At 42.6% G+C, this 26,472-nt stretch overlaps 2 protein-coding genes across 3 annotated transcripts in view; one reads left to right on the forward strand and one right to left on the reverse strand.

Moving 5' to 3' along the window:
* MAP3K4 (mitogen-activated protein kinase kinase kinase 4) overlaps positions 1 to 12,634 on the forward strand; it is a 64,257-nt gene extending 51,623 nt beyond the window's left edge. Inside the window, 6 exon segments of the mRNA XM_030946044.1 lie at positions 766 to 882; positions 2,288 to 2,447; positions 9,054 to 9,176; positions 9,711 to 9,817; positions 10,024 to 10,203; positions 11,149 to 12,634. Coding sequence (XP_030801904.1) covers positions 766 to 882; positions 2,288 to 2,447; positions 9,054 to 9,176; positions 9,711 to 9,817; positions 10,024 to 10,203; positions 11,149 to 11,169 — 708 coding nt within the window. The 3' untranslated portion in view covers positions 11,170 to 12,634.
* AGPAT4 (1-acylglycerol-3-phosphate O-acyltransferase 4) overlaps positions 11,587 to 26,472 on the reverse strand; it is a 72,010-nt gene continuing 57,124 nt past the window's right edge. For both annotated transcript variants that reach the window (XM_030946045.1, XM_030946046.1), the window contains 2 exons: positions 22,017 to 22,215; positions 11,587 to 15,403 (listed from right to left, as the gene is read on the reverse strand). In XM_030946045.1, coding sequence (XP_030801905.1) covers positions 15,312 to 15,403; positions 22,017 to 22,215 — 291 coding nt within the window. In that variant the 3' untranslated portion in view covers positions 11,587 to 15,311. The remainder of the gene's footprint in view (positions 15,404 to 22,016; positions 22,216 to 26,472) is intronic.

A 26,472-nucleotide genomic window follows, 5' to 3' on the forward strand; every position in this document is an offset into this window, starting at 1 on the left:
AACTGAGGGCAATGCATTGCCTTCAGTGCAATTGTGTGCATTTATTTCTTTAGCAGTTGTCCTGCACTCAGTTAATGAAGCTTCTGTTTTCTAACAATGTGGTAAAAGTAGCATCTTCCATAACTTTCTATTCATCTTGCTTATCTTTGTGTGGTTAGAAGCTTTAAATCAGTTTTTCAGAACACCTGATAATGTTTTTTTCCTCACTGAACAGTCCATCACAGCATATTGTAGGACAAGTAATGAAAACTTGTTTCTTCCATCAAAACCTTTGATTGTATTTGTTTCATGCCACACCTTTTCCTTGCAGCTGCCTCGTTCTCAGTGAATAAACCTCTCAAAGAGATCACTTAGACTCTGGTGATGAAGTTCCTGGCAAAAAAACCTTTGTTGAATGATAGCTCTCTGTGACATTGCTTTCAGATTCTCTTGTATTGTGTCTGTCTACCACACTTAAGCTAGAAGGCAAGCACAGAAGAGATATATATGTGCACACGAGTGTATTGACACATTTAAGTAATGTAATTTTGCTCTTCTAAAGTTTCTAAGTCATCATAGTTGTAGGTAATTTTCCAGAAATAGTTAAGTGTGCTTTATTTGTTTCAGTTTGGGGATGGAGAGGGGTCATTTGGGTCTTTTGTGTGATATGGTATTTAACAACAACAAAAGCTTTTTGTTGTGTTTGAGTTTAGGATAGGTTGCTTGCTTTTTTTGTTACTTATTAATTTGAAATAGCATCAAAACAATGACAAATCTTTCTTGCAGATAAGATTTCAACCTAATGATCACAAAACCATCAAAGAAACAGCTGATGAACTGAAGATTTTTGAAGGCATCAAACACCCTAATTTGGTTCGTTATTTTGGTGTGGAGCTCCACAGGGTAAGAAAACATAAATTATTGGGGCTTTTTTTATAAGGCAGAGAGAAAATTTTAAGAAGCTTTGCATTATTGGAGTTTTTTACATGAGAACATTCTAGTTAATCTTGTCTGGTTATCTCTGTGAATAGCAGTGTGTCTTTTTTCCTCTGAATATTGAGGTCTCTGAAACATAGTTAGGAGAAACTTTTTGGATCTGGTACATAAACAGAGGAGGCTTAAAATAGAGTATAGTGAATAGAGTGAGTAATGCTGGAACTATTCTATGCTGCTACTCTGTTGAACTGGTCTAAAAGTGTTGTATCATATGTGGTATGGTAGCTCCTGTATGTAGATAGAGACTAGACAGGCTAAAACCTGTCCCTGTTAGCAGCAAAGGTTGTACTTGTATTGTATTGTGTTGATTCCTGGAAAAATCTTCTGCTGGCATTTAAATCTCGATTCCAGTCAAGTATTGGAATTTGGCTAGCATCTCTTCAAAAGGAAAAAAGGAAGTTTTCTTGCTTGAGCACCAGAACTAAGGAAGTGTATTTTCTACGGACTTGGATTCCAGTGTTGTGTGCTGGGATACCCAACTTCTTCCTACTATCTGCTTTCCACATGCTCTTCCCACTTGTGAGTCTCAAGTCTTCACGTCTTGCTGGAAAGTGCTGCTTGGATTTGACTGGTTTGCTCAATATGGAAAAAGTTGTTTTGGTGACCCATTGCTGGTTTAGAAGGGGACATAGGCTGCTTTCTGCAGTTCTCTATTTGAGACACAAATTTGGGTGTCTGTGCCACTGGGTCATTGGTTTCTTGGAGTAGATTTTAAATGTCTTTGGTGTCTTTGCCATCTTTTTATATTAATTCAGTCTGTTTGAAATCAGCTGGGCTTGGGGACAGAGTGTGAACAGAAACCTAATTTTTTTCTTCAAAGTGAGTTAGAGTTGGCTGCTTGTTCAAGCCACAGCAAAGAAAAAAAAACTTGCCCATTTCAAGCAGTCAACACATGATACTGCAGGAACTGAGACAGAGAGAAGGGATAAAAAAACAAGTCCAAAATGTCATTTTGGGCCCTTTTTTTGCCCTTCTCTAAATAAGAAAAGAATCTCTATAAATTTCTGTGTAATACACCTGCAAGGTTTCCAAAGGGTCTGTCATTTACTTGATGCCAAAGCATCTTTATACCACCAGATAGTATCAGTTATGTACAAATGATGCAGGTAGGCATGTAGCAGAGAGTTTCCATAGCTGTGCAATAGAATATTAGATATTTCATGGTAAGTGATACTTTCATTAAGATATTACATGATACTTTCATTATTTATTTCATGAACAGTGAAGGATGTAGGGAAAACTATATCTTAATTCAGTGCTTAAAATATAAAAAAATTATACCAAATGAAATCTGATTTGTTTCCCAAAACAGGAAGAAATGTACATCTTCATGGAGTACTGTGATGAGGGCACTCTGGAGGAGGTATCAAAACTGGGCCTTCAGGAGCATGTCATTAGGCTGTACTCAAAGCAGATCACCATTGCTATCAATGTGCTGCATGAACATGGTATTGTTCATCGAGACATTAAAGGTAATGTTGACCAAAAAGGTAATGTTGTTGTTTCAGTGTGGTAGATGAGAGCAGGGGGAAGGATGGGGGCATGTATTTGCATATTTAGTGTGCATTATCTATGCAGCCATTATTTATATAAAGCCTTCTATTAAGTTTTCAGTTTACAAGCCATTGGATAGTTTCATGCTTTTTCTTTTACGTGTAAAAAACATTCACAATTGTCATTTCAAACTCATAAATTTTGCCCATGATTTATATAGTTTTTTTAGAGGTTGCTAAGATTATTGGGGATTTATCTAAACTCAGTTATTAGTCCTTGCATTTTTAGCACTAATGTACTGAGTTATGTAATGCTGTGTTCCTTCTTGTCTGTGCAAAGAAGTGGTGTTTTCTGGAGCTGACAGGCAGTGTACAGTGCTAGAGTGTGCATCAGAGCTTTTCCTTGTGATTCCATTTTCCCAAAGAGTTTTGGAATTTCAGATGAATGGCCGATTAAACTTAGTAACAAAACTGTTGTTAAAAGAATTTAACTGATTTTAGGATATCCCTTTATCTAGTGGTTTTTTCCATACATTTATCTTCTCGTGCCTGGCTGTCAGCATTTGCGTACGTAATTAGCAGACTGAAACTGCAGGAACCAAAGGGGGGTTGGGCTTGGCTTTTAAGATACCCAGTGTCAGTCCTCATTTCAGGTTCATTTTTCTTTTTCTGCGCCTTCCAACAACATCCTCCATGTCTGGTTATCTTGGTTTTGTTAGTCTGGCATATTTGGCTCACCGGTGGCAGGAAACTTAGGTGAAGGTAGGGGAAGCAATGCACACAATATGCCCTGTGAATGCTCATTTTGTGCCAAGGCAGTGCAACCCAACGATGCTGGGTTTCTATGTCCCTCTTGCTCACAGGGTTTTGAATCACCGCAGCAGTGTAGGAGGTTCCCAGTTGCTCTTGGTCCTTTGGCCTCGTGCTTCTCATTTGGGAAAAGAACTATCTACGATCCAGAGGCCTTCCACCCAGGTAGGCCACTCTTGAGTCAGTTTTGGCTTTTTTTTTTCTAGAAAACACTTCCCCTCACTCCCATTCCCCAGCAATCTTACCTTTTCTGGTTCTCCTTCCTCACCAAAGGTTTCTCTCCAGTTGTGGATTTCCCTTTGTGCTTTTCACAGTTCCCTCCTTGCCCTTTTCTTGATCATTCCTTGTCCAGGTTCTGCTTAGCTGGATTATGCTCTCCTGGAAGCTCGTGGTGATCAAAATCCAAAGCTGGCTGGCAGGGATTTCTTTTGTGCTGCTCAATGTCATTGCTGATATCTGGATATATTTCCAAATAGGTCTTCTGCTCTTCAGGGAAACACATGGAGTGAGAAAAGCTGCTTAACAGAGCTGTAATGTTGTGTTACCTGAGAGCATTTCTGTTGCAGCAGTTTCCGTATGTCAAATGTTGGAGTGTTTCTTGAGAGTAACAGAGGGTCACTGCAGGCACATCTGTGTATAGACCTTCCTGAAGCTCCGTGGCAGAATATAAAGACAGACCACAGAGGGTATTTTTATAAAGGTTACTTGATGCATTGGAAGTCTTTTGCTCATTGACTTCCTTTATGCTGACATTGCATCCCCAAGTTTTCAGGCTAACAGCAGTAAAGAACACTCTAATTTTAATTTTATCTCTTGGGTAGACTGGTACTCTTATTTTTCTGATAGGGAAGAGTGACATTCAGTTAAAACTACTTTCCTATGAAAATCTCACTGTCAGATCACACTAGATCTCTCATGGCCAGTTTGTTTAACATCACTGTCAATCTATTTCTTTTAGCAGCAGATAAGCAATTCTTATCATGATTGTTTATGTGTATCCTGCAAGATGCCTGTACTTGCTGTCTGCAAGTACCTTGTGCTCAAAAATAGACTTTTGGTTAGTAGTGTCCCTTTCTGCCACCTTTGTCTTTCAGATGCTGTTATGGCATCCAGCTCTATATGGGTAAAACACAGAGCAAGATAGAGCTGCCAAAAACATTTTTCAGCCTGTGGTGGTGAGGGTAGACAGAGGGCTGTGTCGGCTGGTTATTACATTTGGCTGCACTGCTTTTGCTTAGTCTGCATCATTGTGAAAAGCAGGTGGTGCTGGTCTGTAGCAGGAGATAGTCTCTTGTGATACTCTTTTAATCTCTATTCTAGATATTGAATTTTAATTCCTGTGGCTAAGCCCAGTTCCTTGGTTAGAATTATTTCACTTTTTGTAAGGAAGCTGTTCTGGTCAGTGATGCAGGATGATGGAATGTTTAATGCTGGAGGGAACCCTTGGACATCTCTGAGCCCTCTGTCCTAAACAGGGCCAGCCTCAGTATAAGATGCAGTGTCAGATCAGATTGCTCAGGACATTGTTGAGGTGAGGTATATGTGTATCTCCAGGGATGGAGATGCCCTGTTCCATGACTGACCTATCCTCACTGTGAAAAGCTTTTTCCTGATAGCTCCCTGCAATCTGCAGAAGTTGCTGTTGTGTCCATTACTGCATGACCATTTCACACTGTGCCTTTGAGGGAAAAGTCTGTTTCCACAGTCTTGCTATCCTCCTGTTACAGAGCTGAAAACAGGAGTAAATCCCCTGCACACACACTCCCCTGAGCATCCCTTCTTCAAGCTGAGCCAACCCATCTTCCAGCCTTTCCTGGTACATTGGGTGCACCAGCCCTCTGAACATCTTGACACCACTGCCCTGGGTTTGCTCCAGTGTGTCATTGTCTCTCTTGTTCTGGAGAGCCTAAAAACAAGACACAGCACTCAAGGTGTGATCTCAGAAGTGCTGAATTGAGAGGAATTAATGAGGCCATGCCTGGTAGATTCCCTTCAGGAGAGAAGGGCATTTTCTTGAAGACTCCTTGGATGAGTACAGAAAATGAAAGGATTATATCTGCAACTTTACTAAATCAGAAACCTCAAAAGAGATGCTCTATACAAAAGTCTTCATCAAACTGCTACTGTATAAATGTCTTCTTGTAACCTTGTTGTTAGCTCAAAACCTTGTGAAGCTCAAAACTTCTGCTGTCTTGTCTTCCTGATGAGCACAAAGGAAGGTGTGTCATTCAGCAAGAGCTGGAAAACTGCAACAGGACACTGTGAGCATGTGTCATGCTCTCTAAGAAACGATGAAAAAGAGTATGTGGAAGCTGATTTTCTCATGCAAGGGTAGCATTTGGCCTGCTTGTTTCTTGAATGAATTTGGCTGCTGCACTGGTTAAGCACTGGCTGTGGAATGTCTGATCTGCCTCTTTTTCTGGAATTACAGCACAGCCTTTAGTGGGGCTTTTGTACTGCTCCATGGACTTACAGGATTTCCAACAAAACCTTTGGACTATCATACTAGTGCAGTTTTCACTGTTCTTAGTATGGGGCTGATTTGGAGAGGTACAGGGCATGAAACTTGAGTTTAAATGCTTTAGGTTTTGGCTGCTGTAGGAGGAGTGTGGCAAGACACTGTCTCTTCACAGTGTGCCCAGGAGGAGCTGTGTTGTACCAGCCCAGGAGGGCTGTGCACAACTGGGCAACCTTCTGCCTCTGCCAAGTGCATCCAGTGGTGGTGCTTCAGGCAGTGCATGTGTAAGGGGAAAGAAGGAACAGATGGGGGTGGTCTCTTTCTGCCATTTCACTCATGGTCTTTGGTTTTATTTTGCCTATTAACCATGTGGATGTTCAGGAGTTTCATTCCATTCCCAGTAGTGTTAACTGCCAAGGGTAAAAAAGCATTGGGTGCCTCCAAAGTACTGACTTCTTGTCTGCTCTTCTTACACGGGTCCTGCTGCATCTGTGCAGGTTTCATTTACTGCTTTTAAAGACTCCTCCTACAGCCTGGCCTTGGCTTTTGAACAAGCAGTTTACAAGCAGGCTCCAGTGATACCACAGCAGTGGAAGCTGACAGAAAATGTCTGCAACATGAGTCTTCAAGTGCTGTCTCTGGCTTCTTGCTGAAACTTTGGTTCAGTGCTTTATTCCATTTGACAATTCCAAGGGCTTTCAGGAAAAGGCCTCACAGGAGCTTTCATGGCAATACGTAGGCTAAATTGTCATTAGTTTTTATTAAAAGGTATAAAGGCTAGTTTGCAAGGCCTTGGAAGAAGGTTTTGAACTGTATTAAAACTAAACTATTCCAGTAGCCTAAATTCTGTCACAAGAGAGTTTGTTGCACTTCAGCACTGCCAGGCTCCATCCACAGTAGTAGTTGGAAACTTCTGTGAAATTCTCATGTTGCGTTCTTGAGGAATGGAAACAAAGGTTTCCAGAATATCCTTGGAAAAGTGTTTGCTAGTGAGGACTGTTTTTCCTAAGCTCTTGTTTTAGGCTAAGTGCACCTACTTTCCATCTGACAAGCAACTGCTTGAAAACACTGGAAAAGCAGTTGCCAGTTCAAAGGAAGAAGCTGTCACTCTCCTAATGCATTGCCCATACTTAGTGTCTCATCAAGCAGCCTTCTTGTACTGCTTTGTGTCTTTCTGCATCTTTCATTCAAGGAGCTGAGGGATGGTCTACCCAACTCCATTACACACACCTGTGATTGCAGGGTGACTCTGAACATAGGTCCCACTGATGGCAAACTGCAGAATACAGTGAAAGAATTCTGGAGGATGTGCAAACATCTGAATGCCAGAAGTGGAAAACCATTGCACAAAACGCGGAGACAAATTGTATTCCCTGAACGTTAATTCTTTCAGGACTTGTAACTAAAGGTTGGGATTTACTTCTCTTAATGATTTTGCTCCCCCATGAATTGCAGTTCTATGCAATACCTCTTGGACTAAATAGTTACCAACTATTGTCAGAGTCCTTTGAGAAATGGGCAGGGTTTTGGCATCACTGACCTGCACTGCCTTTTTTGATTTGAGCTTTTTGAGGATTCTTCGTATTCTTTATGAATATCTTGGGGATGCCCAACCAAGTGAATGGGAAAAGGCTATTAACTAAGACTAACGCAAAAGGAGGAGCAGCCAAGAATTTCTGTACTGCTCAAGGTGGAACAAAAGTGAGAAACTTTGGAAGCTTCTATTGAGATGAGCCATTTTTGAATGAAACTTTTGCATGAGATGGGAAGAGGCTATGTGTAGTGAAATCCCCACTGTCTGCCTACTCCTAGAGTTGGTGAGCTTTTTGTTTTGTGCATACTATCCATCTTTCCTCAAGAAAGACCACAGCTGAAGCTCTGTTTCAGGTGATACTTGCAACCTACTTGTGCTTTCATTGTGATACTTGCAGAGTCCAGAATGTGGCCTGATATAAGGAGTTCTTTTGCTCTACCTGTTTTCTGTTGTTGTCAAAACGAATATTTTGGCAGGATTTTGAATGAAAGAAAAGCACGGGTTGTCAAAACTACTTGGTTTATTTTGTATTGTTCTGTTGAGCAACTGACTTGAAGCCACTTGCAGATTCCCCTTGGAGATTTTTAACTATGCTAGGGAAGTTTGTTCTAGTGTAAGCTGCCAGTATAGCAAGTCATTTTAATGGTAGTCCTCCTCCAAAAATTGCTCTGGAAGTGAAGTGCAACATGAGTAGGCACTTGGTAGTATAAGTAATAAGATGCTCTAAACTCTGTTTTACAAGTTGTTTGTGGCCATAGAGTCATTAAGGTTGGAAAAGACCTCCAAAATTGAGTCCAACCTTGGACAAACCACCACTATGTCAGACAACTAAACCTTGGCACTGAGTACCATGCCCAGTTGTATCTTGAACACTTCCAGGGATGGTGACTCCACCACCTCCCTGGGCAGCCTATTTCAATGCCTGACCACTCTTTCAGTGAAGAAATTCCTCCTGATGTCCAACCTGAACCTCCCCTGGTGCAGCTTGAGGCCATTTCCTCTCATCCTGTCCCTGGTTACCTGGTAGAAGAGGCAGACCCCACCTGGCTACATCTCCTTTCAGGCAGCCGTAGGGAGTGATAAGGTCACCCCTGAGCCTGCTCTAATCCAGGCTAAACACCCCCAGCTCCCTCCGCCTCTCCTCCCAGGATTTGTGCTCCACACCCTTCACCTGCTCTGTTGCCCTTCTCTGGATGTGCTCCAGCACCTCAGTGTCCTTCTTGTAGTGAGGGACACAGAGCTGGACACAGAACTTGAGGTGCAGCCTCACCAGTGCTGAGCACAGGGGGATGATCCCTTCCCTCGTCCTGCTGGCCGCACTATTTTTATTGACAAGTGTGATATCATCTGTCTTGACTCAGAAGAACTGAAGAGATACTGGTGGGAGGGACACAGCAATAGCCTCTGCCAGGAAGTAGCTTCTTCTGAGTTTAGTGCTCACAAGGAGAAGCAATGGAACCCCTGAAGGAGTCGTTTCTTGTAACGAGCTTGTATGGAAAGCTGTTTAATTTGCCTGCCATACTGCTTTTTTTGGTGGTTTTTTTTTTTTGTTTTTTTTTTTTTTTTTTTTTTCTTTGAGCACTTGTCAACTTCCAGTAGACTTCATGTTAGCACAAACCCACCAGAACATCTTTAATGCTGTCATATTCCACACTTAATTCACAGGTGAAGATCTAAATGTGAATTCAGCTATTATTCATTGCAATTTCCAAGGCTATATTGAGAAGCTCTCAATTCAGCTCTGGTTTAAACAAATGTGTCTGTGTTTCCTTATGTTTCTTAGGAGCCAACATCTTTCTTACCTCATCTGGACTGATTAAACTAGGAGACTTTGGCTGCTCAGTGAAGCTGAAGAACAATACCCAGACAATGCCTGGAGAAGTGAACAGTACCTTGGGGACTGCAGGTGAGGAAGCTTGTGCTAGGCAGGTTCTTGTCTAGTTACCATAAAGGAAGATACCTCTGCCAGAAGTCTGGAGTAAAACCATGTGTTTCAGGGAAACTTGATTTTACCTTAGCTAGTTTTGTGCTTTACATCCAGAAGCCAAAACAGTAAGTGAGTGATACAAGAGTTAAAATCACATTTGCCTGTAACTATAGAGATGCTGGAACATGTGTTTTCTGGGGTTGTAATTTTCTCTACAGCCTTACTGAAACTGTACTCTTCACTACACAGCTGCTTAATAGATTTTCAGAAAATGGCAGTCACTGAAAGCATGTACTGTAACAGCATTTTCAATATCACTTTTCAAACTGAAAGACAGTTTTGCTGAAAACATGTCAAAGAACAAGAAACCAGCAAATGGCAAAACTTAGCAAGAAAACCTCAGTAGTAATTCATTGGGTATTTAAAAAGCATTTGGTTTACCCAGTCAGTCACTTGGTGTATACTGTTCCTTCTGCTGTATGAACTGATGGTATCATATGTGTTGTTCCAAAGCATACATGGCTCCAGAAGTTATCACTAGAGCGAAAGGAGAAGGGCATGGACGTGCAGCAGACATCTGGAGCCTGGGCTGTGTTGTCATAGAGATGGTCACGGGCAAGGTAGGGATGTTTCATGTGCTGGTGAAAAGCAAATTGTTCTCAGCAGTTTTTCTGCAAATTCTGGTTCCACTCTCAGCAGTCTGTCACACCCATGTCTGCAAAGACTGGGATAGTTTTTCATTTTCTGGAGCACAGAAATACATGCTCTAGTGGGTAGCAAGTTACTCACTATAGCTTGCACTTAGCAATGCTGTCACCTGTTGCAGAGGCCTTGGCATGAATATGAGCACAACTTCCAGATCATGTATAAAGTTGGGATGGGTCATAAACCTCCTATTCCTGACAAAGTGAGCCCAGAAGGGAAAGACTTCCTTTGCCACTGCCTGGAGAGTGACCCAAAGATGAGGTGGACGGCCAGCCAGCTTCTCGATCATCCTTTTGTCAAGGTTTGTCTGATGACTTTGGCTACAAAACTGCAGATGGGAATGGGGAACAGCTTTTAGTCAGCTTCTTTGTTCTCAGTGATGCCACAGAGGTTGGTACCATGGTGAGGGGCTGCTAGCAAATTGATGCTGTCCAGGAAAAATGGATTGGCAACTTTCCAGAAGCACGTGTGTTGTATTCAGCAACCATGTGACTATAGGACATGGTGTGCACCAGGCAATAATCTTTCACTGCTGTTTTGAAATGCATTATCTCTATGTTGAAAAGACAAGTCAGGCTCCAACTCAGTGGTAGCTAATTGGACCTGAAGGACTTTGCACCAAGAACTTCAGCAAGTACAAATGCACGGGTTTTTAGCGATAAGGGCCCCCCCATAAAAAGTGAAACTACACACAAGAAGTCTTCCATTCTTCTGTGCAAAGAGCTGATTTTCTTTTAAGTTCATACTTAAAGTTAATATCATACTGAATGTTTTATCTGGCAGCTGCTGTAACAGTCTGCAGTTCTTGCATGAACTACGGCGTGATGCTTTCCTTAAAACAGGCAAATATTCACAGCTAAAAATTGAGCTGTATTAGTAACTTCTTTTTTGAAGAAGAAGGATCACAGTAGGTTATTAAATTGTCTCATTTTCCAACATAAAGTTGATCACTTTGGTGTTCTGATTCAGTAGCAGTGTGTTTGGCATCATCACCCATCCCTTATCAGTGCAGCTGTAGCAGCTCCCACCCATCAGAGGTGGACACTGCTTTAGGCACGTAAGGATGCATGGTAACAGTGGGAATGTCAGTACTCCCATACAAACACCTGTAATGCATCACTGTGGAACAAGGGAGAGAAAAAAAAGTTCAAGGTGAAGGTGCTAAAGAAATGGATCCATGATCATCTTGCTGCAGGAGGGAGATGGGTGAGATGGCTGAGGTAAATGCCTTTTGCTTCCTTCACAGGTTTGCACAGACGAAGAATGAAGTTACTCAATCTCTGGCTTTTTCTAGTCTGACAAGATTTGAATCACTACTGTATGTAATATTTACATAAAGACTGTGCTGAGAAACAGTCTGAAAGTTGACCTTAACGAAGACTGCACAAGTGACAGTGTCACTTCCTCTGCTGCTCCTGTACATTTTACCTGGCACATGTTGCTCACGTGACGTGTCCGCAAGTTGGAAGAAGCTGCATGTTCAGTGAAAGTGCCATTACTACTGTATATGGACCAGACCCTTTTTGTTCCTTCTCCTGTTTCTCATTTGACTGAGAACTTGTATTGTTCATATGTAGTATTTTTGAACTCTCTAGGTTCAGAAAAATGCTGTAGTGTTATCAGGCGTTATGGACCTTGTTTTTTAATCTGTTTGAGTGCACTGACTGTGAACTTTTACTGGGGTTTTTGTTTATTTGTTTTTGGCAAGCTTCGGATTTGTTATGCACAAGGCTGATAATTGAAATTAAAAAAAAAAAAGGTTTTTCTCAATAAATGGTTTATTTTAGGAGATGTTGGTGAAGGGTTTTTCTTCTGCAAGTAAATGTGGGACTGTGCCACATGTTAAACTTTTTTACAACACTGGGAAAAGACTGCTAAGCTGACCTAACTAGAATAAGCTGCTCTTGTATTGCAATAGTCACTGTTTGTCAAGTTTCAAGATGAGTACTGTGAGATGTTTCTTACACAAGAGGTAAGAGAAGTAAGGTTCCCCCTTTCATCACCTTCTGAGAAAAGACGGTGATGGGCAATTCCTGACAGTGCCTTTTATCTAAGGGATGCTTTCCTTCTTGGATGTCTGCACTGTGAACAGGGAGTGCTCTGCATGACATTTTTGTCTTCTAGAAGACAGCTGTACAAGCTGATTCTTGTGTTGTGTTTGGCAAAACCAAGAATCTACTGTTACCTTTTGAAAACTGACTTCTGATCCTGGGCTTTCATTTCCCCACTACACCTCAGCTGTCATCAGCCTCAGAAGAGAGACTAGAAGTGGTTAGCAGTTGGAAGAAATAGCCTGCAATGCATGATGTAGTTGATTTTTTTTTTCCTTGCTATTCCATCAGGTGACTTAAAACTGTTACTTGTAAACATTAGTGCAAGTTTACATATTTCTGTTACAGCTTCAGACTTAAAACAGGTAATTTAAAACTTGCTTTTAGTATTTAGTTTTATATTTTAGTGTCTTGTCTCTCATCTTAATCCACAAATTCTTGATTAGTCACAGGTGTGGGGTGAGTTGTCAAGGAGGTTCCACAAAATCTGGCATTTCTACCTAGGAAAGTATGAACCTTGCTGTGCATGTCACCTGTACAGATATTTATGCTCTCAAAAAATATAATGCTAAATTGAAACAAAGACTTCCCCTTCTTTTCAGGGCTCTATTTTCAGCTGTGTGATAGGAGGTATGTTGTCATCCTCAGTAAAGGACTATGAGAGTACCAGAGGTAGAAGTGTCCCCCCAGCTTGCTGTGTGCTTCACTTTGCAGTGTAACAGAAGTATCTGAGTGAGTTGTGTCCTCACTTGCCTTGTTTCAGGTGCCCTTGAACACAGACAGGAACAGTGGACAGTTTTTAGAAGTCAGGATAAAGGTGACATACTCTTACCAGTTTGTTCTTGCCAACCAAAAGAAAACTCATTCACTGCATATTAGCTTTTTATACTTTTATTTTTGTATAAACAAACATTAAGACTAATTTTGTTAAGGCAGTTGTAGAACATACAGTTGCTTGTGGGGATGAGGGGCAAACACTGCTTCCTAATAACCTATGTCATTTTTTTAATACAGTGAACTGGAGAAGTTTAACTTTGGCAAGGACCATTAAGCTTTCTCTGTCTGTCAGTTGAGTGCTGGAAGGGCCTCAGTGGTGTGCCGGGACTTGCACAAGTGGTTAGGAGGATGGATACAGGAGTGGCATGTTTGGCCCTCAGCCTGTTTTAAGGGTTGGTCCCAGGGAAAGGGGTGTGAAATCATCTCATCACTCTTTCAGAAGGTTTTACTTACTGCATGTTAAATCCGTGGCTCTCAGAAAGGCAGAACAGCCTTTGTCACTCCAGGAATATGTATTTGCTGCTCAGAACTGCTCACCTACCACCCTGAGAAAAGGCCACTGGGCCTGCCAGGTAGTGTTCACAGTAAAATGCTACCCTGGAGAGGCCTTTCCTTTCTCCCCTCCCACCCATTTTCCAGCTCTTGTGTACAGTGGCTTCAGGTCAGGCTTGTTAATGCTACTACAGGATGCAATACTCAGTTTTTCACTGTTAAGAGTGTTACAGCAAACAGAGTGCAGGGCATGTGCTTTATTAAACAGCACTGTAAACATTTCAGTATTTTCTACTCTTGGGCTCCAGAAACATCTGAGCCCATGTTTCTGTTCATGACATTGAACAACCTGTTCCTGAAAGCTTCAGAATATAGGGAATGCCTGTGTACACAAGATGTGTGAGGCAAAAAGCCTCCCAAGGCAGTCTCTCAACACTGCCTATGCCTTCCTTCATGTTGTAAATGTTACTGCCTCCACTATCCCCAAACTTCACTTAATGCTCCATGCTAAAAGCACTACTTCACCTGCTTTTTAGGTTCTGCATATTAAAAGGTGAGTTTCTAGATTATCTGATGTACTGAATAGCAAATACATATTTCATGGAATAATTAGTATTGCTGTATTAGCCTGTTTCTTCCGGCCTCGGTTTTATTATATGAAAAGAGCCTTGTTTTTATACCAGCTGCTAGAGTAAGACTACTCACTTTCTTCCCTAAAGACTGTCTGGTTTAGATCTATGCCAAGTGAATATGGACTGTCTTTGAAAGTGTCAATCACAACCTCCACCACTCAGTGTCGAGAGCTGTAGACTTCAAAAAATTGGGGTTTTTTTCCAATCATATTTGCTATTAATGTCCCCTCCTTTCCTTTTTGTTTTCCCTGCTTTAAACAAGTTAGTTCTAGTAACCTGCAGAGCCTTAACTCTGGAAGTTTAAAAACAGGAGGCAGCTGCCCTGAGATCAGTACCAGGAATGTCAGAGCAACCCCCTTTTCCTCAGAGCTTGGTTCTAGTTTTATTTAATTCAGAAGGGTGTCAAATCAAGACAGACATTAAAAACATCAGCCATACCCACTGTTCCAGGTCTCTCTCCTAGTTCCCCTTCCTCCCCAGAAGAAAATAATTTACTATTACTTCAGGCTGATGGTTATGAGGCACCAAGTAAACTAGTTTATCAGAAAAGACAAACAAGCAGGTTAATTAGGATCACAACATTATGGGTATGGGGCATACTTTGTAATGCAAACTTTGCATTATTTCACTACACCATGCCCAGTTATTTTGTTTCCAAAATTGTTAGGACGGCTTGGAATTTTAAGTAGCATTTAAAGCCAAAAGGAATTTTACTACTTCAAGTTTTCCAAACTAAAAATGACATTTACTCTGAAGAATTAGAGGTTTCAGCTACCCCTGGGATGTATGGCCTGGGGACAAAGAGGGCAGTGGGTAACTCAGCTCTGCTCAGGCCACAAAGCCAAATTCTGATTCCAGGCTTTGATACTGCCAGGCTCCAATGTCTGGCTGTGCAGGCAGGGTCTGGCTGAAGTTTTGAAGGGCCCATGTAGTGCACACTGTGGGAACAGGTTCTGGATGTACAAAAACTCTACTGCAGTTCTGCCAGCTCAGCAGAGCTGCTTCAGTCCAATACTGCTCTAACCAAGCACAGCACCCGCTGTACTGTGTTTAAACACTGACAGATTATGGTTGTTCAACTGTGTGAGCTACACAACTATCAAGTTTAATAATCTTGTAACAATCTTCTGACATTAAAGCTTGCACCTCTGGTTAGTTTCCAGATAGAGTCTCTTCATACAAGCACACTGGAATTTTTTTTCCTTCAAAACTTAAGACACTTCATAGGAAAACAAACCAACCACTCATGTGCAAACCTGTTGCTGAGAGTATACGAAGGAGTGCATCCTTCCAGCGTGTCATCCAGCCCAAACCCCAGAGAAAAACAACAGGAGCACAAATTCAGATATGCACGGCAATTATTCATCCTCTGATCTCACTTGAAGGACTGTGATACGCACTTAAGAGTTTTCAGCAGTTGATTTGTTCCCTTTGGATTGAAGTAGTCTCTGAAGGTGCTACTTTTGTTTCTGCTTGTTGTCATTGTTGCCATAGGTGGAGCCCTTGTTAATTTCCGTAACCCCGATCATCCATCTGACACCAACAGAAGCTGCAAAACGAACACAAGCTGCTTCAGGCACGGCCTGAACATCTATACCGGTGTAGCAGCATGAAAGAGACCTGGGATGAAAGGTGCATTTGAGGCTCCCACACCTCCACATCAACTTAATTGCCTATGGCATCTCATGAAGGAAGAGCCTCAGGCTGGACACATCCCCTCCCATCAGCAGGGAAGAGGCTACAAGGAACCAGGATGGGTATGAGAGGCACAGGCATGCACAGCCCTGCGTGCCAGGGGAAGGGAATTCTGCTGGCTTTCAACAGCCCCGTGTCTGAAAAAGCAAGTGCAAGGGAACTTCAGATCTTGATAAATAAAAAAAATGTAAGCTGTGGTATTTGTTAATGGCAGCTCATGAAAAAGTCCATTACAAGAAAACAGGTTAATTTAAAAGACTTACAGATGATTCAGTAATAATTCACCATGTGCAAGGATTATTTTATTTATCTGTAGCACTTAAAGTGACAAAATTGAATGCAGCTTAACCTAAACTCCTTCCCTCACACTTCTGGTTTCTCTGTAAAGGGGCTCAGCTGCCCAAAATCTATAATTTCTCAAACTTCTGCTCAGCTGCTGTACACGTTCAGAACTGCCATGCTTCTTTCAGGCCTAAACCTATTAGGAAGTCACAAACATCTTCCCTCTGCTCAGAATGCTTTCCAAAAAAAAGGAACCCAAACCAAACAAACCTAGAAAGCCACAAACCTCCCCTAAGCCTCCAAATCCCACTGTCTTTCTGACTGATGGTGACATTAAGGTGAGGTGCTCTGGATGTCTCGTTCCCATCAGTCTTTACTTCTCTGAGATTACTCTGGACAAATTCTCACCAGCCCAAGGACTCCTTATGGTTAAAGTCAGTGCCTGAGATCACCAAGAGGATCCAGAGGTTTCATCCCACTACCAGGCATCCCTTGTGAACTGCGGGGTTGATCCAAGGCCGTGTCCTGGCATTTGCTGCTCTCCAGCCCTGGAAGGGGAGGGGGCTGGCAGCTGGCACACAGTGCTGCCCTGTGCTTCACCAGCTGCTGCTGGCACAACAGCATGGGCCACAAAGAGCCATCACTACAGACTCCAGCTGTGTAGTCTGACAGTAAATCAGCAGCTTTTAGAGTGCAAGTGGTAACTGGATGCCAGGGACGGGTCACACGTGATGTGACAGCGTGGCTGGACACTGGGAAGCTGGTCTGCCCATGGGGCTGCCCTCAGGTCCTGTGGATGCCAGGAAAGCAGGGCCCTCTCACAGGCAGAGCTGGGCAGGGAACAGTCCAGAAAGGGAGCTGGCTCTGAGGGCACTCACTGTCACTTACACGCCACTGTCACTCTGTGAATAGAAACACACACCACTGAGACAAGCTAAGGGCTTGGCTCTCACAGACAGACAAGAAAGAAAGAAACAAAACCATCTCTGACATGTAACTGGCCATGTGCTTGGGAACATAAGAGAAAGATCCAATGTGTAGCCTGCAGTCTGGGATCATAACATAATAGTAAGCATGAAATCATTAAGATTTTTAACCACAAGGGATAGAAACAGCATCTGGAGATGGACACAGAGCATAAATAAGAGCAGCTGTTGCAGCAGCCACACACCATGCTGGGGATTTCATCCAGTTCCAAGAATGCCTGGACACAAAAAACAACTAGTTCAGCAGTTCAGATGTCCTTTTTTGTCCTTTGCTCCCTGGCAGAAGCTGCCACTGCCTTCTATCCCCATTTCACCCTGTAGCCCTCAGCACCCTGGGGAAGGTGGGGTGCAAGGAGAAGAGGACTGCTCATGTTTGCCAAGCATGTGGAAACAAAGTGGGGAAAGGCTGGGCTGCCTCACTGGTCTGTCCCTGCACTGCCTCCTCACCACAGCTCTCCTGGAGCCTCAGTGCAGACCTGAGAGATACCCTTGCATTTAAGGATTTATTCACTTCTTGTTTTACATACAACTGTAATAAGGGGAACTTTAGGCTTTTTACTTCAAGGAAGGGGAGAAAGGGAGATCAAGCAGTAACTAATCAGCAGTGCCTAACTTCAGAGCTGTGAGGGTTTAAGACCACCCTGAGAAGTGCATGAGAGAAGCTATTGGCTGAAGCATCCTTGTACTACTCCACAGCAAACTGAGGTAACTGAGCTCCTGCATCTTTGTGCCCATCATTACTCAGCATCCAAAAGATGCAGGAGGTTGCTGAGGACCTGCTCTGCCTGCTGGAATGCTGGGGGCTCAAGGAGGGCTGAGCTGATACAGTAAAAGTGCCAGGAGTGTAATCTTTCTTGGAACACATTTTATCTCCAAGAAAATCACCACCTCCACATGTAGTATCTCATCCTTCAGCAAAACCTTAGCTCAATGGATTTCCACCTTTTCTCTTACTACTCAGGATTTTTTTCTCATCTGTTGCCCTGCCTTTCTACCACACAGCAAGTGCTATAAGCAGCACAGTAGGCAGGGCATAAAAATTTCCCACATACAGTTTGCACTTGAGTTATAGAGGTTATGCATTGAAATTGAGATTTGTACAAGTAAAGACTGTATGAATTGTAGGCATTTCCATTGAGGGCCTATCCTGCATACTATGAAGGAGAATAAACAAGCAACACACTCACATAAAAAAACAACCACCCCAAATCCCCCAATTTCTAGGCACCCGGCTGAAAGGCCAGACTATTTGGCAGCTCCACCAAAAGGCAGAATGACACAGGCATGATCCTGCACATGGTTTGTATCCTGCTGTAAAACCTGTTACAGCCCTGCTGGCTTATCCTCTCCTCACCTTGCATTCACCTCAGCCTGCAGGCAGTGCCAGCCTCGCTGCCCAGGTCACACCGTGCTCCACCCCTGTGCTCCACACTCTGCTCCTGGACGCTGTGATGTCCCCAGGGCTGCAGTGTAATCCCACCCACAGAGCACAGCGCACACACAGCAGCTCCCAGGAATCCCAGCTGGCTCATCCCTACTGGCACTCAGTGCAGAGGGAATGCTTCTCTCGCCTAGAACTGCTATGGAGCTGCTGGCCCTGTGCCATCAGCCCAGATGCCACCGTGCTTTTAGCATGAAACATGGAATAGCTGCTGCTCCCTTATAAACCCTCTCATCTTCGGCATACACTCCCCTTGTAACTGCTGTTGACAGCTTTACAATAAATTACTTCTGGAGCACGAAGGGTGAGTGTCCTCCTTGACACAAGTTATCAAAACATGAAAGGCCACCCAACATTTGGTTCTTTGAAGCCAAATGAGACTGGGGAAGCGGGAGGAGGAGAAAAAAAAGAAGCTGCTGTCAAGTACAGATACTGACATTTGACAGACATGCCTATGCTTCAGCACCAAAATATCAGCACCAATTTTTAAATAGTTGTGAGCTAAGTAGCTAAATCTCTTGCCATGTGTCCTGTGAAACTAAAGCTGGTTTTCAGAACAGTTTTGTCCCTCAAACTACTTGAGCATTTATCCTCTGCCTCGTATTGATTCAAGCAGTTTCACAAAGGGCTCCCATTCCCAGAGCAGCAGTAAGGTATGAACACAGTGTGATGACTTTTGGGAGTATAAACAGCCAAACTGCTGCACAGCAAAGCACAAGGGGACAACATTCACAGTATAAAGAAATGACATTTATTTAGGGCTGGAAGAGTTTGAGCTGAACCAAGCAGAGCTGTACATACATGGGTTATTCATTCTTAGACCTCAGAACTAGGGTCTGACGGATTACCAGCCTTCCACTCCAGCTCAAGTGGAGCATTTTTCTTAGAGCTCTTTCCACCTGAACAGCCAGTTACTTACAAGCCAGTCAGTGTTTTACTGGAGAGCACAATAAGCAGAAACTATCCAAAGGACAAATGACAATCTAGAAACAATGCAGAGGGTGCCAGGTGACAGGACCTCCTAGTTACTCTGCTCTATCACAACAGGTTTATTTTGTGCTTATCTGCACCTGTATCAGCTACTGAAACCCACCCTTAAAACCAGCAATCTACTACAATGGGTTACTGGGGACTGCAGTAAAGTTCCTGATCCTGGGGTATCAGGTGAGCTGTCAAAGTGCTACAGGAAGAAACCAAACCACTACCCATGCGCTTCAGTTATAAACAGTGAGAAAAGATCTGCTAAGAGCAATGGGAAGAGCTGATTTTATCATCAGATAAACCCCTCCAGTCTGCAGAAAAACCTTCCTTTTACATTGTTAAGCCACCAGGTACCAATTACCATTCCCACTGTAAAGACAGCAGAGTCCTCCCTGCTCTACTACGCACTGGCTGTGCTTGCAGGCTGCTGGAGCCTTCTGGTAGATCCAGTATTACAGATACCCTGAGAATAAATCCTTTGGATTATCACTGCAGTCAAGAGATGACTCAGAGCAGCCTGCTTATTAACCTTTCCTTGTGGCTAGAAGCAGAAGAAAGGTAAGTGGGGAACAAGAAAAGGGGAAAGAAATGAAAAGAAGGTCGTTCTTGCTGTCTGTTCTTGGTAGCATCATAGCTTTCTTCCTTTACAGGTTCTTTCTTTCCCTTCTTGATGAAGAAAAATGTGACCTAGGTCACTAATGGCAAGTTTGTATTAGGTTCAGGGTGCAGGGTGAGGGGTGTGGTGTCACTCAGCTAAATTATAAAGGGCTAAATTCAAAACCATCACAAATGCTACAATGTCAAGCAGCAAAGCAGTCGGCCCTGAGGTTAAACTCCAGAAACCCTGAAAAATGGCGTGAGGCTCCCTATGGAGGGTACACAAGGCATGAAGCACTTTGAAATGGCACCCAACCAACCAGTCTGCTGAGTGGAGAAACTGAATTAAGAGGAAAATGCCGAAGGAAAGATGACAAATTCAAACCATTTTGCAGTAGCTACACTTCAGTGCACCATTAGGCCACTGTTCCACAACCCAGCACCAAACAGACTATGCCAGCATTTCTTCCAGAGGCAGAACAAATGTCCTCTTCAGCAAACTACCAGGCAGTAGCATTTACAATGGTGTCACACCTCATCCCACCCTGCTGTTTGCCCACTTTGCAAAGGAGCACAGGGCAGCCTGATTCACCTCTCTCTGCAAGCAACAGGGATTTGAACCCACTGCCTCCCATTCCCAGCACACCCCAACCACAGTGCTCCCTCTACACTCCCATCCTCCTCACCAGTCACAGAAGGGGAAGGGGGCACTGCTTGTGACTTCCAACAAGCAAGGTGGGTGGAAAAAGAGGCTTTTAAGTTGGAGTTGCTGCCCTGAGGAATTGTTACACGTTTTACACAACGCATTTCCAGGGTAACAAGCACCAACAATTTCTCCAGATGAAGACAAGAGCTCAGGATTCCCTTCTTTTTTCCTCTACCCTGCCCACCTAACGTACCAACTATTAAGCTGGATCTTATCCTTGCTTGTTTTCCTTCCTCTGGCTCAAAGCATCATGAAGGAAATTTCCTGCCTGCACACACACACACACACACACACACGCACACACACAAACTGTTCCTTCTCCAATTACCTCTATAAGAAGCATCAACAGAAGCTTAATGCAGCATTTGTTTTGGTGGGCAGTTTCTGAAAAAGAATATTGGGTGCCTAGCACATCAAACTCTTCACAGATGGCTAAAAGGATGTTAGTTAATCTTGATCAATCTAGCTCAGAGACAGACTTCTGAGAATGCAAAGAAATATTATGTGCTGGGAACAATTTCCTGGGTAGAGAGCAAAGATTCACGTCTGAGACAAGAAAATGCTCCATATTTTCCTATCTCCTCTGTATTGCTATTCTGGAGGTGGCTTTTTAAGTCAGCTCTGTATCCAAGTTCTCTCAGAGCCAGGAAGACTGTGAGGCTCTGTTTCTTTTTCCAAGGTTGTTTGTAATATACACAGATGTGAAGGTGATGAAGTAATGAATACCTGTGATGGTCAGAGCAATAACAGACAGTATTTGCTTTAAAAATGTATGCCTTATTCTGGAAGGGAACTTATTCTTCAAACCAGCACTCAATCACAGACACCTAGATATGATGCAATTTGCTAAATTGACCTGGTTCCTGCTTCCATGAAGAACACCAAATAAGATTTCTCTCCCTTTCTTTGGGCCAGCTCCTTGTTTTGTTTTCCTTCCTTGTCTTAAATATCATACTAGTTGAAATAGGAACCAAGGCAGTTCAGAACTGCCACAGGACCTGTAGGAATCACTTGTGACAGTCCATGCCCTGTGCTACATAAATCAGAGCACATGGCCACAACAGGCTGTGCTTAAATCATGAACTGGTGGATTACCAGTGCATGACACATCAGACTATGATTAGACAAAAGCATTCTCAAAGGAATAAATTATCCTTGTACCCTTCTTCTAAGCATTTTAAGTAGAACACAGCAACACACAACACAAGAAAAGAAAGCCTTTTGTAGGCAACCCACCGAGAAGTCACTGTTTGAATTCCACAGAAACAGAAAAATTTGTATGCAGCTCTTACAAAAAAAGTACAACTATAAAAAAATAAACAAAAAAAAAAGAATCTTTTTAACCTAGTCCAGGCTAGAGTGGACATATTAGATGGGTTGTTGAATTCACAAATCATCTTTATATCGAGCAAATCTCAGTAAATCTTACTGGACAGTTACACTGTAAGTAATCTTTTTGTATCAGAAAACTCACCTATTATAATGACAAATGCAAAACTAGCCAGTGTCAGCGATGATCCACTGTTGATCATGTTGATGAGCAGCTGGAACAAAGGATATAGCAGCAACAAGGCCCAGAAAAGCCAGTTCAAAAGTGTCCATGGCCGACGGGGTGGTACTATCGGGACTGCTGGGTAGGTTCCTGTGCGGTAATATTCCTCCTGGAATGCATCCTAGGAGAACAAAGGAGGGCAACAATTACATCCCCATCTGCCAACAAAACTAGCCATCCCTGGCTTTGATGTTCCTCCTTCTGGAGGCTTGTAACCACAGGGGAAGATCAAAGACCAGCTGATGGCTGGAAAGCTTGTACTTTGAAGTCAATGAACACAGTGTCAAAAAAAAAAAAGGGGGAGCATACACTGATGTGTGAATACTTTTTTTTCTCCTACACACAGCAGCCTGAAAAATGCTGTATCTGAGAGCATAGCAGCCTAGGAAAACAGGAGGAATGATGGGATATCACTGCTGAAGCTCCTGCAGGAGCCACAGCCACTGCCCAAGCACTGCAGGTAAGCCAGGGAAGTTTCTGGGCTCTATACTCAGCAGCATCCCCTGTTCCCTCGTTTTCTCCAACTGCTGCTCTCAAACAGCACCCACAAACCTGTCAGAAAGGGTGACCAGGCATCACTTTGTCCCACACTCTAAAGAACATCACCCCTTCCTGCCCCTGTCCCACGGACTTAGTCTTGTTCCCATGATGCCTGTGGTAGGAAGTCTGGGTGCTGAACTTCCCTACAGGCAGTTTAGTGTGTAAACAGCACAAAATCTCTCATTGGCTTTAAGCAAATGACTTGACCTTTAAATATAACACAGGGAGGATAATGAGGTGGGGATTGTTTTTTTCTGCTTTGTAGCAGCTGTTTTTTAAAGCACAGGAGACTTTGAATTCATACCTTGCTCTATAATCCACATGGGTGAATAGCACTGCCTTTACTGATCTCACCAACCCAAGATATCAAAAGTGAGTGGGGGAAAAAAACCCTCCCTCCTTGTTAAATTATTAATCTGCTATTAATCTGTGTTATCACAAAAATATTGGCTGAATAATGAAGTCAGCATTAGACTGACATAAAAAATTAATTTAACTATAATGAAGTAAGATATTTCTTTAAAGAAAGGATTTTTTGTTTCTAAAACTTTTAGGAAAGCCAAGATGAATTAACCAAAAGACTATTTTTCTACTATGCTATGATTTTTCACTTACACTCCAGTTGACACAAACAATTCTTTACTTACTTGATAAGCAACCTGAGCAATTACAAGCTGTTACCACTTTATCTATTTCAAAATGAATATTCAGCTTTTATAGGATTATGTAATAATTAAAGCACTGCCCTCTCTTTATTGAGATTACAAAAATGATAAGTGTTTTACTCCTGTGAGCTGGACTGCAGTGGGATCACTGTGGCCAATTACTGAGCCATCTTCAACAGAGTTGACAGGGTATGGGGTTTTCTTCACAGTGCAGTGAAGACTGCTTTAGAACACAGAGCCACTCATCATCAGAAAACTGAACTTACTACATACAGTTAGGTTTCCAAATGCTGGTATTACCCAGGAATGTGAAGAATTCCCGACTATTGCTGGCATTGCCATTAGAGGGCCTGCTACTGCAGAGAGCAGTAGTAGATTTCAGGCTAGCTTGAAACCCACACAGCAGCGTTTTCTTTGTTGGTTCTGCATGGCATGAGGGGCAGCAAAACCACTGACCACACCTCACTGGGAGGCTTGAGACAGATGGAAAACAAATACAAAAGGCAAAACAATGTCAAGGCCAACAGCTCCACCACATTTCCCACTGTTGTGGGGAACAGCTCTTCAGTCACAGTTTCTTACCCTTAAATATGTTCATTCACCTGCAAAAGGCATCTATGGGTTCATCTTCCCTGAAAGTTTTTGTGAGGGTGCCTATGATACCCAGCAACAAGACAGACTTTAGATTATACACCTCACCATTTCCCAAAATCACCTTACTCACATTAGGCTCCTTTCATTCCTCTGCCTACAGGGCTTCTTTTTGGTTTGTAATTGATTCCATCCATGCAGGTATCACATTCCAACATGGAAACATGCTCCCTCTATTGCCCCCAGCACATTTAAGTTACTTCAGACAGTGAGGGCAAATCAGGGAACATCCATCTCCTTGTGAGAGGCTGACTGGATTCCTCCACCCTGTTCCCACAGGAGGTCTGGCAGCAGAGGTATGCTGCTGCCCCTCGTGAGAAAGCCCACAAAGAATGAGGATCCAAAAATATATTCTTTGTTCCCAAACACTGGAGTTCTGTACACTTCTCCTCTTCAGTTAGGCTTTGCTGATTCCCTAGGACATTTCTGTATATATTTTCAGGCCCTGTTTTCCAAGCTTCTTTTACAAGCAAGAAGAATTAGAAGCTTGCTCTCTTTTTAATGAAAATTAAGATTCTCAAGCAGAATTTCTACTTCAGGCACTGAGACTGTAAGGAGGTAAAAATGAAAACAAACATGAAAGGACTAGCAGAGTTGTGATTACTAGATATTACCTCTTCACACCAGACAAAAAGATCCTCAACCCAGTCCTTATTAAAGTCAAAGGGAGCCTTTCTAGCAATGGCAGTTAAAAAAAAAAGTAAAAGAAATAAAAAAAGAAAGCAATGTGCAACCCAAATTGAACTTCTGTCATAATTTGGAACTAACTGATACCGTGCTGGCCATATGTGGAGGAGAACAGTGCTTGGTTTAGAGCAGCAGCACAATGCCACTGTTCATCTGGCAGGACTCTGTTCAACTGTGTTTGTAGCAGTGACCAAGCCAAAAAATGAAGTGACAAGTAGCAAGAACACAAACACAACAGGTTCCCACAGAGAAGTATCTCAGATTGAGGTACATGTAGGTGAGAGCAGACAAGGAGGTAAAAAACAAAGGAATAAGCTTTTCTCAAAGACTCTCACTCCTTTACTAATGTCAATATGGGGAAATAAATAAATTTAAAAAAAATTAATGTCCCTCCATGTCCAGTAACTGCTGGTTTCATTACTCATTCCTACAGCTCTGCAATCCTGATCATCTTGAGTGCACAGGCCTTGACCTCAGTACCTGTGGCACTCTCCAGCCACTAAATCATGCTACTACAGCATAATTCAGCACATTGTATGTGAGTCTTGAGAAACTACTGCAAAATTATTAAAATTATTGAGAATAAGCAACAGCACAGGGAACCATAATGTGTGTTCAAATAGGGTCTCTGCTTTCCAGTAGCATGCACAGCTTGTCTTACTTTGAAACAGCAAGTGAAGTGCTGCAAGCAAAACAGACAAAGCAGGGGATGAGTGTGTATCTTGCAATGAATTACTGCCCTTTGAATAACAATTTTTTACATTATATCATAAATATTTTCTGACTCTGAAGACAACTTGAAACAGAATTAAGTTTTGGAAACAGCACCTGGGTGGCAGTGCTGTTTGTTATCTGACCTAAGAGCCTATTACCTTTTGAAGATGCAGGGCAGAATGGTGAAAAAAACCCTCTATTTTTACCCTGCAGGTAGGCTTTCATCATCTCAGAACTCTGGAAGAAGTTGTCCCTGCTCTATATTCTGCCAGTGTGATTTTACAAAGACATGGACACTTCAGTAAACCAGGAATGACTGCAATGAAGTAAGTTTCACTAAAGTAAAAGAGCTGGAGAAAGAGAAACATGCTGCCTTCAGAGAAAAACTAAAATCATCACCAAAAATCCCAAACCAAAACACAAACAAACAAACAGCTCCCCCCAGCCTTAATCAATCAAAAACATTCACATTAACAAAGAAGGTTTTAGTGGAATGGAAAACTGAACACAGCACAATTCACTCTTGGATGCAAAACTTCACTCCTGTACTTAAATAGGAAACCAGAGACTTAACCAACCAGGAAATGAAGTTGTCATGAAGAATACTATGATATATTGTACAATATAATATTATGAAGGATAGATGTACCCTCTGTTAGCACTAGAAACAACTCAGTGTTTGCCAAAGAGGGAATAACAGAAAAATCCTGGAGTGAATTACTGGAACTATGTAATAAAGGATTGAGGAAAACAATCACCACATTCACACTCATGCTCTTGTCTTGCAAACCTCTGAATAGTTCTCAGGGACATGAAACAGGGCTACAAAGTCATGGTAGCAGAAAGTGGACTTTGCAATGCTGAGCAAAAGGACCATTTACATGTACCTGGGCCCATGGGTAACAGTCTCCTTTTCTGCAAAGGTGCTGGGGGCTGTGCCTGAATTGGGTGTTAATGGCACAAACTCTGAGAAGGGGCATCAGAGGCAAGGGGAGTAGACCTACAAGTGAGGTCTCAAAACACACTTACTTTCCACATCCTGTAAGCAAGCTGCTTGGAGGAGCTATGAAGCATAGCAGAAACAGTCATGGTTTGAAACAGAACTGCCAGGGCACTGTTGA

The sequence above is a fragment of the Camarhynchus parvulus genome, chromosome 3 (assembly GCF_901933205.1).
Source record: "Camarhynchus parvulus chromosome 3, STF_HiC, whole genome shotgun sequence".
Taxonomy (NCBI): Eukaryota; Metazoa; Chordata; class Aves; order Passeriformes; family Thraupidae; genus Camarhynchus; species Camarhynchus parvulus.